The sequence below is a fragment of the Pecten maximus genome, chromosome 1, assembly GCF_902652985.1.
Source record: "Pecten maximus chromosome 1, xPecMax1.1, whole genome shotgun sequence".
Classification (NCBI taxonomy): Eukaryota; Metazoa; Mollusca; class Bivalvia; order Pectinida; family Pectinidae; genus Pecten; species Pecten maximus.
The window spans coordinates 50,437,224-50,454,254 of NC_047015.1; the positions used below are offsets into that span (position 1 = coordinate 50,437,224).

The 17,031-nt window shown below is 37.9% G+C and overlaps 1 protein-coding gene across 4 annotated transcripts; it reads right to left on the reverse strand.

The window, feature by feature from the left end:
- Positions 1-2,866: 2,866 nt before the first annotated feature.
- LOC117337091 (noggin-2-like) lies at positions 2,867-15,070 on the reverse strand. Of its 4 annotated transcripts, none has more exons than XM_033897903.1 (2): positions 14,863-15,070; positions 2,867-4,535 (listed from the first exon to the last, which is right to left on the reverse strand). In XM_033897903.1, exon 2 carries the CDS (start codon positions 4,510-4,512, stop codon positions 3,709-3,711), a length of 804 nt encoding a protein of 267 aa, XP_033753794.1. In that variant the 5' UTR covers positions 4,513-4,535; positions 14,863-15,070; the 3' UTR covers positions 2,867-3,708. The 4 variants fall into 4 exon arrangements, with proteins under 4 accessions (XP_033753794.1, XP_033753777.1, XP_033753785.1 ...); XM_033897886.1 differs by lacking the exon at positions 14,863-15,070 and adding an exon at positions 8,159-8,434; XM_033897894.1 differs by lacking the exon at positions 14,863-15,070 and adding an exon at positions 8,152-8,434.
- Positions 15,071-17,031: the final 1,961 nt, after the last annotated feature.

A 17,031-nucleotide genomic window follows, 5' to 3' on the forward strand; every position in this document is an offset into this window, starting at 1 on the left:
GAAGAAATCATTTATAAAATGTATGACTCAGTCTGTCTGCAGCCAATATCTATCTATCCATAACAGACAGTTCGACATTTCTTAACATACAGTTGAAGATGCTTTATAAATGACCTAAAGTGTTCAGAAAATCATTTTAAGTGCGAGGATAAGACTTTTGAAGATCAAGCACGCGGATACAAAATTAACGATCGTGTATTCGCCAAGTATGTACAAGTTTCTTAAAATATCTCTAAGCATTTCGAAAAGTAGTTAAAGCTTGCACCATATATTAAATATATTAAATTCGCCTCCCCCCCCCCCCCCCCCCTTTTTTTGGCTAATCTAAATAAAGTTTAAAAATATATAAAAATTTAATTAGATTAAACAGCAGTAAAACGTCAATATCTAAAACTCCAGTTCATTCAATTTCATTTAATTTTTAAAAAGTGATGTCGTCGAGTAAATATTTTATGACTTTTTTTTCTCTCTTATCTGTACCCATTTTTTTTCAAATTTTTTTTTTTTAAATCGCATCACAGGTTTTAGTAACAATTTATTTTTCCCTTCTGTGGCTATATATACACATATACTTATATATATATGGTTACCTATAGGAAAAATAAGTTGTGACCAGTGCCTGCGATTTATCTTTTAATGTACATGTATATAGATAATGCATGGTTTTAATGCTACATATATCAGAGCTACATAAGGATCACGTGGTTTGTGTAAATAAGTTACGATTGTACCCTACACTCTGTTAATATAAATCTCAAACATCTGCCAACGCTGAAACTCGTAAATTAATTTTCTAATGAAATCCTCATCGGCGTTCCCGGCATGAGGCTTGATTACAACACAGTTAGCAAGGGGAAGTAATTATTACCAATTCCGTCAAGATTTGTGCGAGAGGAAATATTTCGCTTATTGCATATAACCACTTCTGATAACGATTACGGGAAGGCGTGAAAGTCGTCCTCGGTGCATTCGCATCGATAAAACAAAAACTGTTGACGGGCGCACTTGTTTGGCGTGTTTGACATGTTCTCTTCCCGAGAGGCTCTTGAGACGGACATCGGCACAAGTTGTGTCATCTTCAGACATGCGTTGGCACGAATGTACAAGTGTTGATAGTATACAGACAGCGTTTCAAACATTTAAGAGATGTGAAGATTTATCGGTAATCAAACTGTCTTTCACTAGTCTCGTCCAATCGCGTTCCACCGTATAGTTTGTATGTAATTTTGATTGAATGGTTTATTTGTGATATCTTGTTCTCCAATCAATACACAACATAAATAAACAAGTCTACCCGTTCAGTGCCGAGTTAAGGTTAGCCATATAGACCAGTGATTATAAATACAGATGAATAGCAAATTCAAATTAAAATCACAATTCTCGTAACTCGAAATTTAATAGCTGCAGAAAAAAAAATGTTCAGAGATATGATTGATTTGATTAGATTGTCTAGCAGATAAATTGAAAACAGAAAGACACTAAAAATGTAACAGAGCAGTCATGTTCTTTTGTAGCCGGACGTACCTGTACTTGCAGTTAGACATATTAATTTTGAATTTGGCCTACTGGAGTAGCTCTATGACATTCTTTAATGAATATACATATATTTTGGTGTTTGGATTTATTGTTTCCATGCTATCAATGTTAAGAGCCAAGTTTGTGTGTTTCCAATTCGACCGATTTTTTTCCCTTTTGGCAGTGGATACAGGCACTCTCTCGTCGGCGTCATAAAAAGGACTTCCACGTCAACAAAACAAGAGACGTAGCCAAATCAATCGACGAGATGTTGTAAATCTTTGTCAATGAATTAGAAAAATAAAAAAATAGTCCAGACAACATCAGCATTAAAAGGCAGACAGAATGCGATTTCAAGTAGAGCGATTTTCTCTGGTTTTATGGAATTTTGTTTCTTAGATTATAGCGAAGTAGTGATATTGCTAATACCTGGCAAATTCAATATTAAGGAATTTATACAATTTTAATTCCAGATCAGCGAGGTTTGGCTGGACTGAGGAATATTTTGACGGCTTTGTTCAGGTAATTTAAATTTGTGTGGGAATCCTAAATATCCAAAGACAGTTTTTAGGCGTCTGATTTTTCTCTCTTTTTTTTTTTTTAAAGTGATTGATATTGGTCTTCAATGCATAACATTTAAATGTGCTATTACATGCGTGGTTTTGTTTTGAAATCCTTTCAGTTATGGCTTGTAGCCATCTTGAGATGTAACCATGGCAAGTCGGGTCGTCTGCCAAATCAGCAAAATATCTTCAAAATTTTGTATAATCAGACAGTCAAGATTGTGCTAAGAACATGTGAAACAATTTTTTGTCTGGTGCCTCGACAGGAATCGAACCTGGGTTTCCGGCGTGATAATCCCTGGCTTTACCTCCTGAGCCAAATATCATCTAGCCGAGTGACAGAGGCCGCATATCAACACTTCTTGCAATTCACACCGATTCGTTCCATTTACATATATATACATCACACGCGATTTAGATTCTTTTTAACATATGAAAAATGGCGTATGAATATTTTTGACGGGACGCTTTACTCCACAAAATATAGTTCTCTAAACCAATATGAACATTTATCTATTTACATGTTTATTAATGACCAAAATATTAAATACGTCAATAAATCTTATTTCAACTCAGCATATCAAGCAGAAATAGTAGACTCCCAAAGTTTAAATGTATCCACTGTTGTACAACGTAATATCTAAATAATAATCGTTTCTGAAGTAGATCCAGTGTCCGGAAATCTCAATTGCGCATGTCGACCCCAAATCCGTCTCAATGATTTCGACGTTCTTCTATTGTGTGACGTCGACATGCGCTTTTGGGGTTCATATCATAAAGAGAATATATTTACAATAAAAACATCTTTTTATTTAATATACATTAATGATATCAGGGACGAAATTTCTTAGAAATTTCAAACTAATCTGTCTTATTCAGCTATAACGACAATTTATATGACGTGGTATCAGCCTGGTCAGCTTACAAATCGATATAAAACGATGGCAGGAAAGGGGTCATGTTCATATGACCTCTCAATTAACCAATCAAAACGCGACTACCGAAATTTTGCCAGGGTCGATATCTCTTTGGCATCCATCACGATTGTTTTTTTATTGAATGAAGGTGTGAGTCAACTTTTTGTGCAACACGTACAACCAAAAATATTAAAACGTTAATTGTTAATTAATGGCTATGTATATATATGTACAACCCACCTTCCGATATGTTCTTTAAAAAATAAAGTTATTGAACGCGAGACGACCGGATATTGATTTATTTTTTAAGTTCCGACTTGTATGTAAATTGTTGAGGACGTATATTAAACAGCTGTCGTGATTTCAATATCCGAGTATTTTTGTTGTTGTTGTTGCTGCTGTTTTTTGTTGATGTTCTTCATGTTAGAACAACGGAAAGTCAAAAGAAAATGTTGGTCCGACAACAACACTTTACAATATACACTTTCAAAATCGACATTGTGTCAGTGCATGCCGGTACAGAAATTCACCTCCTCTGATGTTTATTTTCAACCAATCATATCCTCGTACAGTCGACGTCACGGAACATATCAATCAGTAATTTTGTACTTCCGGAAGCTTCGCCCTTCACTGTGTGTAAGGATATGTGCCCAAGAACCACATATGTAACCACGACGGTATCAATACGTTCTAATCACACATAGAAACGTTATTTAACAAGAACAAAAACATTCGTCTGTGACCGGAAACTGTACTTTCGTCCATCGACATCTCATTTTCTTTTTACGATGTTTTCGTTTTCTCGCAACTCTACCCATAATTTGGTTCATGTGCTTCCGCCGGATTTTGTTTTTCGGTCGCCTCATCCGGCAATTCCACCGAAGTAATTGAACCATTTTACTTTCTTTTGGGACACAATGCATTCCAATTGGCCAAGAACACGAGACCTCATTGGAACATGTCCCCTTTTTTATCCATCTTGGCCAAAAGAGTAGGCCTTGGTCCTCCCATTCATATTTGACCTCGCACGTGCCATGCACGAGGAGCCAGCGCTTGAAGAGTTCTATATTTTCCTCGCTAACGTCCACCACTAGCCCGTTACGGTTTGTAAATGTGAAATTAACGTGATCAAAGTCTTCCGCTAGTCTCCCTTCTATGGAACTCTCCTCTGCGTTTGATAACGTCACATAGTCAAAATCAGACGACGAACTTAACGGTGACTCGATCGACATCCAAAATGGCATAAAATCTTTACCAAGTTTTTTCAGCAATTTCTTAGTCTTAAGATCCTTTTTTCTCGGTCTATATTGGTTGTTAAATGGGAATTGAATGGATGTTTTCGGATCGTCAGAGGGTAGGGGACTCATATGTTGCCCTGGAAACATGTCTGGGGACGGGATCCGGTGTCTCTCCGGAAATATGTTGTTTGTCAATGGTTTCTCATCATCAATATATGAATAAACAAAGAGAGACTTTCCCATCAGGGACATCGTTACTAGTAGACTGCAAATGTCCATCTCGGCAGTTGTTAGGGGACCATCTGTAAAAGAAAACGCAGGCTTTAGACATGGCGGCAATAAGGGGACCGTCTGAAAAACAAAAGTACGTTTCTTCTGCAAACATGGTCGCAATAACTCGGCGGCAATAGTAAGGGACGCCATCGGTAAAACACAATGTACAACTCTAAACAAAATGTACGTCTTTAGACATGGCGGCCATAGTAAGGGGAGCATCATTAAAATAAAATAATATGTTCTTCTTCAGACATGGTGGCAATAGCTAGGGGAGCGTCTGTAAAACAAAATGTCTTTAGACATGGTGACAATCGTTACGGGAGCGTTTGTAAAACAAAATTGACGTCTTTAGACATGATAGAAATAGTTGGGGGCGCATGTCACTCTGTAAAATAAAGTGTATGTCTGTAGACAAAATGTATGTCTGTAGACAAGGCGGCAATATTAAAGGGGGGGGGGGTCTCTAAAACTGAATGTACGTCTTTAGACATGGTGGCATTAGTTAGGGGAGCGTTTGTGAGATAAAATGTACATCTTTAAACAAGGGGGCAATAGCTAGGGGATCGTCTGTAAAACAAAATGTACGTCTTAAGAAATGATAGAACTAGCTAGGGGATCGTCTGTAAAACAAAACTTAAAACTTTTAGACATGGCGGCAAAAGTTAGGGGAGCGTCTGGAAAACAAAATGTACATCTTTAAACAAGGTGGATCGTCTGTAAAACAAAAGTTAAAACTTTAGACATGGTGGCACTAGCTAGGGGATCGTCTGTAAAACATGTCTCTCTACAGTTGTATGACGGCAATAATTATGGGACGTCTTAGAATTATAATCTACGTCTGTGTACAATGTCCTTGTACTGGATCCGTCAGAGAGAGAATGATAACAATGCAATGACGATTTTGAAACCCCCTATTATTAACATGCCTTCCGTAATAACAGAAAAATTGAATTACTCGTAGACGCATACTTGTATTAATTGAATCCTGTAAATAAAAATGACAGACTGTCGATGACTAGCCATGAACAATGAAAAGGTTAGACGGATGTCATCCACATAAATATCGTCTTTACTGATAAGAGTGGTATATACCCTGTCGCTAGGTACATTGTGTAATTTCTCGGTAAGTAAAAACCTGTTGACAGGTAAGCATTATACACTGGCATTTACAAATGCATGTTCGTTACACATGGTATGCGTGTAAATTTATGTACATGCCTGATGTGTATGGTTGCGTCTATTTCTATAGGTAAAGTGTCTGTCTTACATGATGTCTCTTGTATTTATGTTCACATGAATCATGCACGTCCGTCCGACCGTACGAAGGGTATTTTTCGTGTCTTTATATATATTTTTTTCAATCTAGGTGGATTATATAATACGTCCGTCCGCCAGTATCTATATAATTGCACGTCCGTCCGTTCGTCTATGTAATTATCTGAATGTACATGTATAGGTAAATCAGATTTGTTCGTGTCTATATATATTTTTTTCAATCTAGGTGGATATATAACACGTCCGTCCGCCAGTGTCTATAATGTCCATATAATTGCAAGTACGTCCGTCCGTCCGCCTGTGTGAATGCCAATAACTTATCTCAGTGTTGTCCAAATAAACATATCTGTCCATCCGTCCGTGTGTATGTATTTATCACAATGTTGAACGCACATGTGTCCATTCGTCCGTGTGTATGGACATATGTTCGTCCGTGTTTATGTACAAGTCTGTAAATCTAAAAGGACCGCCACAACTCAGTCGGTTTGAGCGCCGACCACTTTATCTCAGGTGAGGATCCGAGGCAGTGCGTGGTTGGACGCTCCCTTAGAAGAGAAACGGGACGGTCTGTACTGTCGCGTTGCTCACGGTGACATGCGACAGGCCTCTCGTATGTTGTTAAGTGAGGTAGTCACCAACTATTACAAGGAGATTGCGCCTCAAAAATACCCTGGCTGGTCACAGGGTAATAAACCCAGCAAACAAACAAAAACCATAATTATCTATTAGTCTGTGTCTTGAATGTATGTACATAATCTGTCCATCTGCCCGTGTATCTGTCCGTGTATCTGTCTGGGTGTCCATCTGTTCGTGTATCTATGTCCGTGTTTCTGTCTGTGTGTATGTCTGTCTATCTTTCCGTGTATGTCTGTGCGTTTATCAGTATGTCTATGCGTGTATCTGTCTGTCTGTCCATGTATTTCTGTGCGTGTATCTGTCTGTCCATGTATTTCTGTGCGTGTATCTGTGCGTGCATCTATCTGTCTGTCCGTGTATTTCTGTGCGTGTATCTGTCTGTATCTGTCTGTCTGTCCATGTATTTTTGTCCGTGTATCTTTGCCCATGTATCTGTCTGTCTGTCCCATGTATATGTGCGTGTATCTGTGCGTGCATCCATCTGTCTGTCCGTGTATTTCTGTGCGTGTATCTGTCTGTCTGTCCGTGCTTCTATGTCCGTGTATCTGTCTGTCTGTCCATGCATCTATGTCCGTGTATCTGTCTGTCTGTCCCATGTATATGTGCGTGTATATGTGCGTGCATCCATCTGTCTGTCCGTGTATTTCTGTGCGTGTATATGTCTGTCTGTCCGTGCATCTATGCCCATGTATCTGTCTGTCTGTCCCGTGTAGTTCTGTCTGTGTATCTGTCTGTCTGTCCATGTATTTCTGTGCGTGTATCTGTCCGTGTATCTGTCCATGTATTTCTGTGCGTGTATTTTTGCGTTTATCTGTCCGTGTATCTGTTTGATGTATACTCCGGTCTGTATGACGTACGATCGCTGCCCCATTAAGAGTACTCAGACTACTATAATAATAATTATTCAAGACAGTAAATGGGCGCGTTTCATGTACATGATAGCTCGGGTTTCCAATCCGACAGCCTTAAAACCGCCCTGCCAGTGTCACTTCGCTATATAAACACCACACGCTCCCTCACTCAACTAATCCTCATGTTTAATCAAAGCCACAAAAACGCCAATATAACGCTAGATATAAGATGCCATTCGCCTACTACAGATGTTTTCCATTTCCGTGTTGGTGCTGATTTCAAATTCACGGAAAATTAGACCAGGTAAGTCTGCCATGTCTTAGTGTCAGATTCCAAAGATTGATAGACATACATAAGGAAGGAGAGAATAGGCGTGTCTAACAGGTGCTGGAACTTCCGTCTGATCGGACTCGACCATCCCTTCAATTCCCGTTCTCTATATCTCGCCGTTCCAAGCGCGTACGGCAATACCATCTGGTTTTAAAATTGCATATAGGGAAAACTCATCTGTTTTGTTATGAAAATTAAAAAAAAAAAAAAAAAGCAAACAAAAATGTCTTATTTGAAATCGTAAAGAAAATATACTTACCAATAATGCATATCAACACGCCGTTTTGTATTTCCTGTAAGTATTCACAAATTATGACGTCTATTTGTGTCTATGTGTCGCACGTGTTTTCTGACCACACATCTCCATTATTACCACACAGGTATGTCAAACCTAACAACAAATTAACATTACACGAGCCACAAGTATAACTGATCCCAAACCGAAACACATTTAATAGACCAAGAATCGCAAAAATGTCTTAAGATGACAGTTTGGTTGTTTATGTTCTAAGTGGCGTTCGTACAGCTCAATAAGTCGACACTACACACCTCATACCTTCAGTGTTAAACCCCTTGCAATATTGGCGGCTGGTGTTGCACGGCAAGTTAATCACATCAGTGTAAACACAGATTAGCTCGTTTCGGCGCCAGTCTCTGGTCAAACTGCGTAACACCTACCCGTACATACACTCTCTCAATGAACATCTGTCTAACACGGCTTGCCACTTAAAGCTTACAAGATGCTATTGATCCTCGCTTAATATCAAACGTACAAGTGACGCTGTTACAGAGGCAATGACACCGAGGCGGAGCCAAGGAAACCACTCCCGCTTGCGTAAACTGTCAGAATTTCATCAGCAGAATGAAGTAAAAGCTCTCCGTGGTTTTTGTCACGTTTGCTTCTTTATAATAACCTAAATTGTTCCAAATTTAGGATTTTTTTTCACGTGCAGTCGTCGTGGTTGTGATTTGTATGGAATGTTAGGGAAGTTATGCATCTGCTGAGAAAGGTGTCAACTCTTATTCCTCACTTACGCAAGCGTCCGTCGGCAAAACGCAACAATTTTTGTATTTTAGTTGCTATATCACGAACTGGAAAATATCCCAAACCAAGGTTTACGTGTATGTTAGTGGAATCAGTAATAATTATAGCCAATATCAATATTCATATTTCATATTCAATTTTTATAGACTTTCTAGTCTTATTATTTGTTTTAAATAAAACGATTATATTAATACCCGATACCCGATTATGACCCGGTCATGACCCGACAAAGGGGGCGTATTCCAATTTATTCGGATCAGATAGTTATATCGATGACTCAAAATTATATTGAAATTTGGGATAAAAAATCAATTGAAAAGACAAAAAAAAAAAACATTTGTACATTGTACGGGTAGACATGTCCTTTTGTATAGCTCTGTGAACAATGCAGACTGCAGAGGGGGAGGGGGCGGTACCGGAAATGGACATTCCTACGCACTGCCTGTGGTGCGAAGTGGTCGGTAGACATGTGTCGTCATACACTTGTAATTCCATGTCAACAAGTCTGTACTACAGATAAATACGATAAACTATCAACTCGGTGGTATGTACATAATTCTAGTTCCCAAGTTAGCTGGTGGGGGCGTTAGTGCGCTTGTAACATTCTCAGCGGGGCAATGCGCTCTACCCATTAATCTTCTTATGAAGTTATTGACGACAGTCAATCCGCAAGGAATTCTCCACGAACCAAGGACAGTGCGATGCGCAGTACCGGCGATAAAAAGAAAATATACTAATTGTTACGCTTTTTATGAAAAAATCTATTTTTACGATAAAATGCCACGGCGAATCTAATTACACGCAGAAGGAACATTGCTTTTGACGTTTTTAGTAGAGCGTAAATCATCCGAGTGTTGAGGAGAGAGAGAGGATCGACGGCATTCCAAGAGTTTAAAAACCACTGCTGCACAATGAGATTTACACACCGTTAAACATGGCCGATTGACTCACAGAGACAGCCCCGCACACGTTTTTAGTATTGCCAGTCTTGTTTCGGCATTCTAAGCGTTAATTAAACAAACGTATAAAAAGTATATCTCTTATTTTCTATTTCTTACCTTCCTTCATATAGTTATTTTGGTTTAGAAAATTAATAGTTTCAAGGAAGAAAATCGCAAAAAAAAATCATAGAAATGAAAAGGCAAAAAATCTAGCAATTCTTCTTACATGCTTTAGAATCCTAGAATATGTTGGCGAGAACGGCATTCCATGCCAGGGTATATCAATTAGTATGGTTTAACGTCAACAAAGTAAGGTCAATTTATGAGGATGCATTTTAAACAAGAATTATGCCAACATAGGGTCGTTTTATAGCGCCGTTCCTCTAATGTTGTAAACATATTGGAATGACATTTTCCACATTCCATTTAACGGGGACCGGAATGGGTCAGTTATGTTTGCGTGTCCCACCGCCCTTCAGTGAAGGCCATCAAGCAAGCGCCTTTTTCAAGAAATTGTGTATATCACAGCCTTCGTGGATACAGATACATAGCCTTAAAACCTTCCCCACATTGGCGAACGCTCTGTTAAAGACCAACTGTGAAGCAGCGTCAAGGGAAATTTAATTTAGGAATAATACTTGTTTAGAGAGAAGAGAAAATGAATTGGCCCCGAAATAAGTCGCCTCTTACGAATCCTGCAAGAGGCTAGCCGATACATGGACATTTCTTAGATCTGTATCTCAGGACAGGCTCCTGGAAGGACGTAATCGCCTAAACGATACACAACTAACAAATGCTGGCATATTGCATGGTCAATATTTTTGAATTGAATGGAAGACAATATTACTGTTTTGATAGATGCCAAAACACGACAGAGCTTTGATAAAGATAAACTATAAGAACTGCGCTTATTGATTTGCATGAAATTCAGAACAATGATGCTTCGATTAAACTAGGAAAAGCGGTACATTGATTACTATGAAACTAAGAACAACGATGAGTTGATTACGATGAAACTAAGAACAACGATGAGTTGATTACGATGAAATAAAGAACAGCGATGACTGGATTATGATGTAACTAAGAACAACGATGATTTGATTACGATGAAACTAAGAACAACGATTATTTGATTACGATGAAATTAAGAACAGCGATGACTGGGTTACGATGAAACAAAGAACAATGACGATTTTTGAGGATAACCCCAGTATGAAGCATAAAATTCAATGACAAAGAAAACGCAATCAACAAAATAACATTAGTCATTGACAGGATAACAATTTTGCAGTGTTTTCTTATGTTTTACACTACAATAAAAAAAATTACCATGACATCGGATGTGTAAGTTACAAAAAAATGAAAAAGACCTCGGGACGGAAGTTCGGCCGTTTACAAAATCATGTGCATTTTCGCTCGAGTTTCTGCTAACCATTGCTCACACGGATATTTTATATGGAAAATGGGTTCAGAGTTCAGAGTTCGTGCCGAGACCCTGTGCCATTGTTCTGTTACAAATTGTTGTCTTATATGCGTAACTATTTCGTATTAAAGATGACCTTGTTATATAAAGGGCAATGCTATATAAACTCACATGCGCGTGTTATTTAGATTTAGTTATAACACAATGCTTTGAAGTGTACCTTGGTGACGTGGTACAGGTTGGGAGGTATAACATGAATATCCCCTTAGCTACGTTCTCAGTGCTTTTAAGATACAGTTGAATAGCCGCAGATAGCATTCTTTTTTATGTTATCTTTTCCAGATACAAACCGCTATCCCAAAAGGTGCATTTCTTTCCGCGAGTTTCGTAATGCGAATGTGGTTCTCATCCTGCACTAAAACACTTGTAACTGGTTATCGCGAAAAACGGTTTTAATGCCAGTACCCGTCTTCGGCTGGTTTGTCAAAGACGTTATTGGAGAGAAAGAAAAAAGGAAAAAAAAAATAATTCAGATTCACGGCCGTAAAACAGCATTGATACTGCTCGCGATTAACTTTACTCCCGCATCGCGCGAGATAGTGCGATACTTTGTAGAATCCGTGTTAATTGATGCTATAAATCAGATCAAAAAATGGGTGTATAAGTCGAAGGAGTTCAAGACGAAGACATAAAGACAGCAAAATTGAAAATTAAAGAAAAAATCTTCACCGAAATGTGACTTGAACGTAATCATTGGGAGCCGTGTATCTTTCTCGTCTGGCGTTAACGATGCTGGAAACACGTGACGGATTGATCAACTAGCCCAGATTGATTCCTCTCCCGACCTAAGCAATAAAACATGTTCTTGAATGTTTACGACACTTCGTAACGAGTTTGAATTAGGGTGAGCTATATATATGATGGTCTAATATTAGGATCCAACTTTCTTTAGCTCACGTCTTCATCTTATTTCAATAATAACACCCACCATTTTCGGGTACAGACTTCTTCAGGATTATTAAAGGCATCATATGTTAAGGTTTATGTTTACTAATCAGGTTGGGTTTTCGAAAACGAAAGAAAGAAAGAAAGAAAGAAAGAAAGAAAGAAAGAAAGAAAGCATTTTGTGTTGTACGAAATTTTAGGGTTTATGTTTACTAATCAGAGTTGGGTTTTCAAAAACGAAAGAAAGAAAGAAAGAAAGAAAGAAAGAAAGAAAGAAAGAAAGAAAGAAAGAAAATATTTCCTACTGAAGACTCTCAATAGAAAACTGCATGTTAATGCGAATATCGAAATATCGATAAACACAGATACTCGTTACACAGAGAAACCTTTCATCTAATCTGACACCATACGGCGTATGCCATTTAGCGGATCTAATGAAAACTGGTATCAGAATACACATGTTTATTGAAAAACAGTTGAACGTAAGATAAGGTAGAAAACTATTGGAAGAAAACAGAAGATCAGTATTTTAAAACGTTTGTGGCGCATTTTGTGTTGTACGAAATGTTTGGACTAATAATGGTCGGATAAGACAGGGTGTATCGATACAATGGTCAGATTAGACAGAATCTATGACTAATAGGGTCGGATTAGACAGAATTTATGACTACTAGGGTCGGATTGGACAGAATCTATGACTACTAGGGTCGGATTAGACAGAATTTATGACTACTAGGGTAGGATTAGACAGAATTTATGACTACTGAGGTCGGATTGGACAGAATTTATGACTACTAAGGTCGGATTGGACAGAATTTATGACTACTGAGGTCGGATTAGACAGAATTTATGACTACTGAGGTCGGATTAGATAGAATGTATGACTACTAATGTCGGATTAGACAGAATCTATTACTACTAAGGTCGGATTAGACAGAATTTAAGACTACTAAAGTCGGATTGGACAGAATGTATGACTACAAGGGTCGGATTAGACAGAATTTATTACTACAAGGGTCGGATTAGACAAAATTTATTACTATACAAGGGTCGGGTTAGACAGAAAATATGACTACTAGGGTCGGATTAGACAGAATTTATGACTACTAAGGTCGGATTAGACAGTATTTATGACTACTAAGGTAGGATAAGACAGAATTTATGACTACTAAGGTCTGATTGGACAGAATTTATGACTACTAAGGTCTGATTGGACAGAATTTATGACTACTAAGGTCGGATTAGACAGAATGTATGACTAAGGTCGGATTAGACAGAATTTATGACTACTAAGGTCGAATTAAGCGAAAAGTATGGATACTGGGGTCGGACTAAACGGGAAGTATGGATATTTGGGTCGAATTAAACGGGAAGTATGGATAATGGGGTCGGACTTAACGGGAAGTATGGATACTCGGGTCGAAATAAACAGGTTATGTGGATTCCAGAGTCGGATTAGGCAGGGTGCATGGATACTGTGGTCGGATTAGACAGTATCTTTTGATACTTGGGTTTTTGCCGAAGACACCCAGCAGGACACCACACACCCAGTCATATTGTACTGTAGCCCGAGTTTCCTCTGGCCCTAACACCATGTCAGGGCTAATTGTACTGGTAACGGACGAGCGTTGACCGTGAACCAAGCAACTAACATTGTTATAAGCTCTTGTATGTCTCGGTCAGGGGACTAAAACCTAATACCTTCCTCACAGGGACGACCGCTCAATGAAAGGCAAACAAAAAGTGAAACAGTGTGAAGGAAGACATCAGGAAGACGAAAGTAGAATGGAAGGAAGAGAAAAGTTAAATCGCCTCTTACTATCATTGAGTGGAGGTAGTAGGTACAATAGCTACTTGGATGAAATTGGACGGGTTTCACAAAAAAAGTATAAAAAAAAAAATGAATGTACATTTAACAATCAGAATTATTCAGTCATGACTATAATATCGTTTTTTGTTTGTTTGTTTGTTTGTTTGTTGTTTTGTTATTTTCTCACTTTCAATTGGTTTCCATCAATCAAAACGTGTATTTATGAAAATGAACGTAATATTCATTAAAGTGAGAGTCTCTCAGTTGACAACCTGTGTGGTATGGAATAGAGTGTGTCAAAATATAGAGGCTTCCATATACTCGAGGTCGGATTAGACAGGTTTTACTGAATTGATCAATGTTGCGTTCGTTAACATGATTCAGAATAAATCATGTCCCCTACATCAACATCCACAGTTAAAAAAAAAAACATGTTGAACATTATGAACATTAACGAGTGCATTAATGATTTCCTCCTCGAATAAATCGCACGTCCATATAAACAGTGTCACGCCGAGACAAAAATCTGAAACACTAGCAATATCTAAAGAATTGTCAACACATCGCACTTGTATATGAAATAGACACAATAAATTATCTACCGAACGTATACGTCATAGGCAGAATCGTAAACAAAACCCCGAATACACCCTTCAATGTAATAGCATGTAGGTGAAAGGTCGTCATTCTAGAGATAAGATTTACTTAATTCAGGTCGTAAATGAGATATCCTTTATCAAACTAATAGAGGATGGCAGAGTTTTGACAACCTACTCCTAAATCATGTCACACTAAATAATTATTTCAATTCGTGTCAGCTGTATAGCGGAATCCAAGCGTTCCGGTGTCGATATTCTTATCTTTGTAATGAAAAGATATTAAGTGGTTTGAAAATGATGATGATGATGATGATGATGATGATGCTGATGATGATGATGATGATGATGATGATGATGACGACGACGACGACGACGACCATGATGATGATGATGATGATGATGATGATTTGAGGAGGAGGAGGAGGAGGAGGAGGAGGAGGAGGACTTAATTGATGATAAGAATGACGAAAATGACGACGAAGATTAAAAGTACTTACCAATTCCCCTCCTCCGTCTATGAGATAGTAATCTCCAATAACGCTTGTATGTGATATCTCTTACACTATGTGTACCGTGAGCGATGGGAGAGTGATGGGCGTACTCGGCTCTCTATACGAACTCCAGTCTCCGCGTCTCCACTGTGAGGTCTCCACGTCTCCGGAGTACGGAGTGGCCCCGCTCCACAACAGAATATTCGATTGACGACATCCCCGACATCAGATCGGCACACACAGATAACAACTGATAACGCATCTCACTCAAGTCGGAGTCCAAGCGAGCATGCGTCTTTGCACGTGCCTACTCTCTCTCTCTCTAGTTAATGATGATTTTATTATTTCTCATTTATTATCTTAAGGGAGATATTTATGGCCTATATATCATTATCAGTCTCAGCACATAATTAGTATTAGAATTAGCCCACTGGGATTTCATAATAGTAATACGTCTCTTTTTTTCAATCAAGGAGCAGGTCTTTTAGTGCACGTTTTACGGCGTTCTTAATATTGAAAATTGAATTTAAGCCAAATATTTCAATTGTACACTTGAATTACTGGATAGCATCGTGAATTCACACCATGGTGTCTTTTCAAACAGTTATTACCGTTTTATGTAAAGCTTTTTAATCAAACCGCTCACTCGAGTAAAAACTGAAAAGGAAGTTTAATGGTATTCTGAGAAGGGATTTGCCGCCTTAATACCAATTGAGTACATTGTTTTCCGCTGAACAGTGGAGCCTCGATATAATCCGCTTATTCCAAGATCCAGCTTATGATTTTATGGGGAGGATTTCCTGATTCTCTGTAAAATAGCAAGTTAGGTCATTATTTTCCTCAAGTAAAAAAACCCCAGATATTTCAGTTCGCGATCGCAAGCACGGAGCAAGATTGCTTGGCGTTGAGACTCGGCTATTATGGTAACTATTTGTTTCGAAAATAGCATAATTACTTCAATGTCATACATTTTTTCTAAACATTTGATTGTTGCTAATTATGTTTTGTGTAATTTATTATATCTTAGCTTTTTTAAGATTTCCTGTAGAATATAGACTGATGGTGTTGTAAGAAATTGTTGTTTGGCGTTATTGTACAATGACCTACGCAAAAGTCTCGAAAGTGATTATTTGGTGCAATGGAACAACTCAGTAGTGATTGTTTACCGGGTACAATGGAATAGCCAATTAGTTATTGTCTTCTGGGTAAAGTAAAAAAAAAAAAAATCAAAATAAATGCCTTACTTCCGAGTACAATGGGACAAACTATTCAAAGTTGACTTCCAGGTATGGTTGAAATCTGACTTCCGGTACAGTGAATCATTAACCACTTACTTTCAGGCACAATAAAACAAAACAAAACAGCAAAAAACAACAAACAAACAAACAAACAAACAAACAAACAAAAATAAAAACAAAAAAACCCCATACTATTGATATTATTTTCTTGGCACAATGTAATAAATCATGGATGACTGACTCTGATCAATGGCCGACTTCCGGTTAAAGTTAAAAAAAAAAAAGATATTTGATTTCCAAACACAAAGAAGCAAACTATTATAATGGCTAACTTTCGGTGCAATGAAACGAACCATTGATGTTTGTCTTCCGATACAACGAAATAATTGTCAGTTTCCGAATAAAATTAATCACACAATAATTAATTCAGGTTATAGAGAAAGAAATAATTAATCACTGAGTCCATGGAATACGACTGGACGAACAATTCATGGATGACCCACGTGAACCATTACAGGAACAACAAAAAAAACAGCACGCAATATTCAATTATGACGCAAAGATCATCAATTGTTGGCTACTGTGTATAATGGAAAATGTCATTAATGATTAATTTTGACTCTACTGTAAAAACCCATGAATGGATGAGTTTCACTGTTTAATGGAATAAAATATTAATGGTTTGCGTATGAATATAATGGAATAAAACCATTGTTGTTCTAATTCCGCGAATCCTGGGAAGACCCAATGGTGGTTAACTTCTTCAAACAATAAGTGAATCATTAATGTCCGACTTCCGGGTATGCTCTTGTATAATGAACATTAATTGACTGACTTCCGGGTATGATGGAGCGAACTATAATTGTCTTACTTAAGGGAATAATGTAGCGAAGCATAGATAATTGACATCCATGAGCACCAAACAATGAACTAAAGT

Excerpts from the sequence above, each read along its gene's own strand:
- LOC117337091 (XM_033897903.1), bottom strand. The coding sequence starts at position 4,512 with ATGGACATTTGCAGTCTACTAGTAACGATGTCCCTGATGGGAAAGTCT.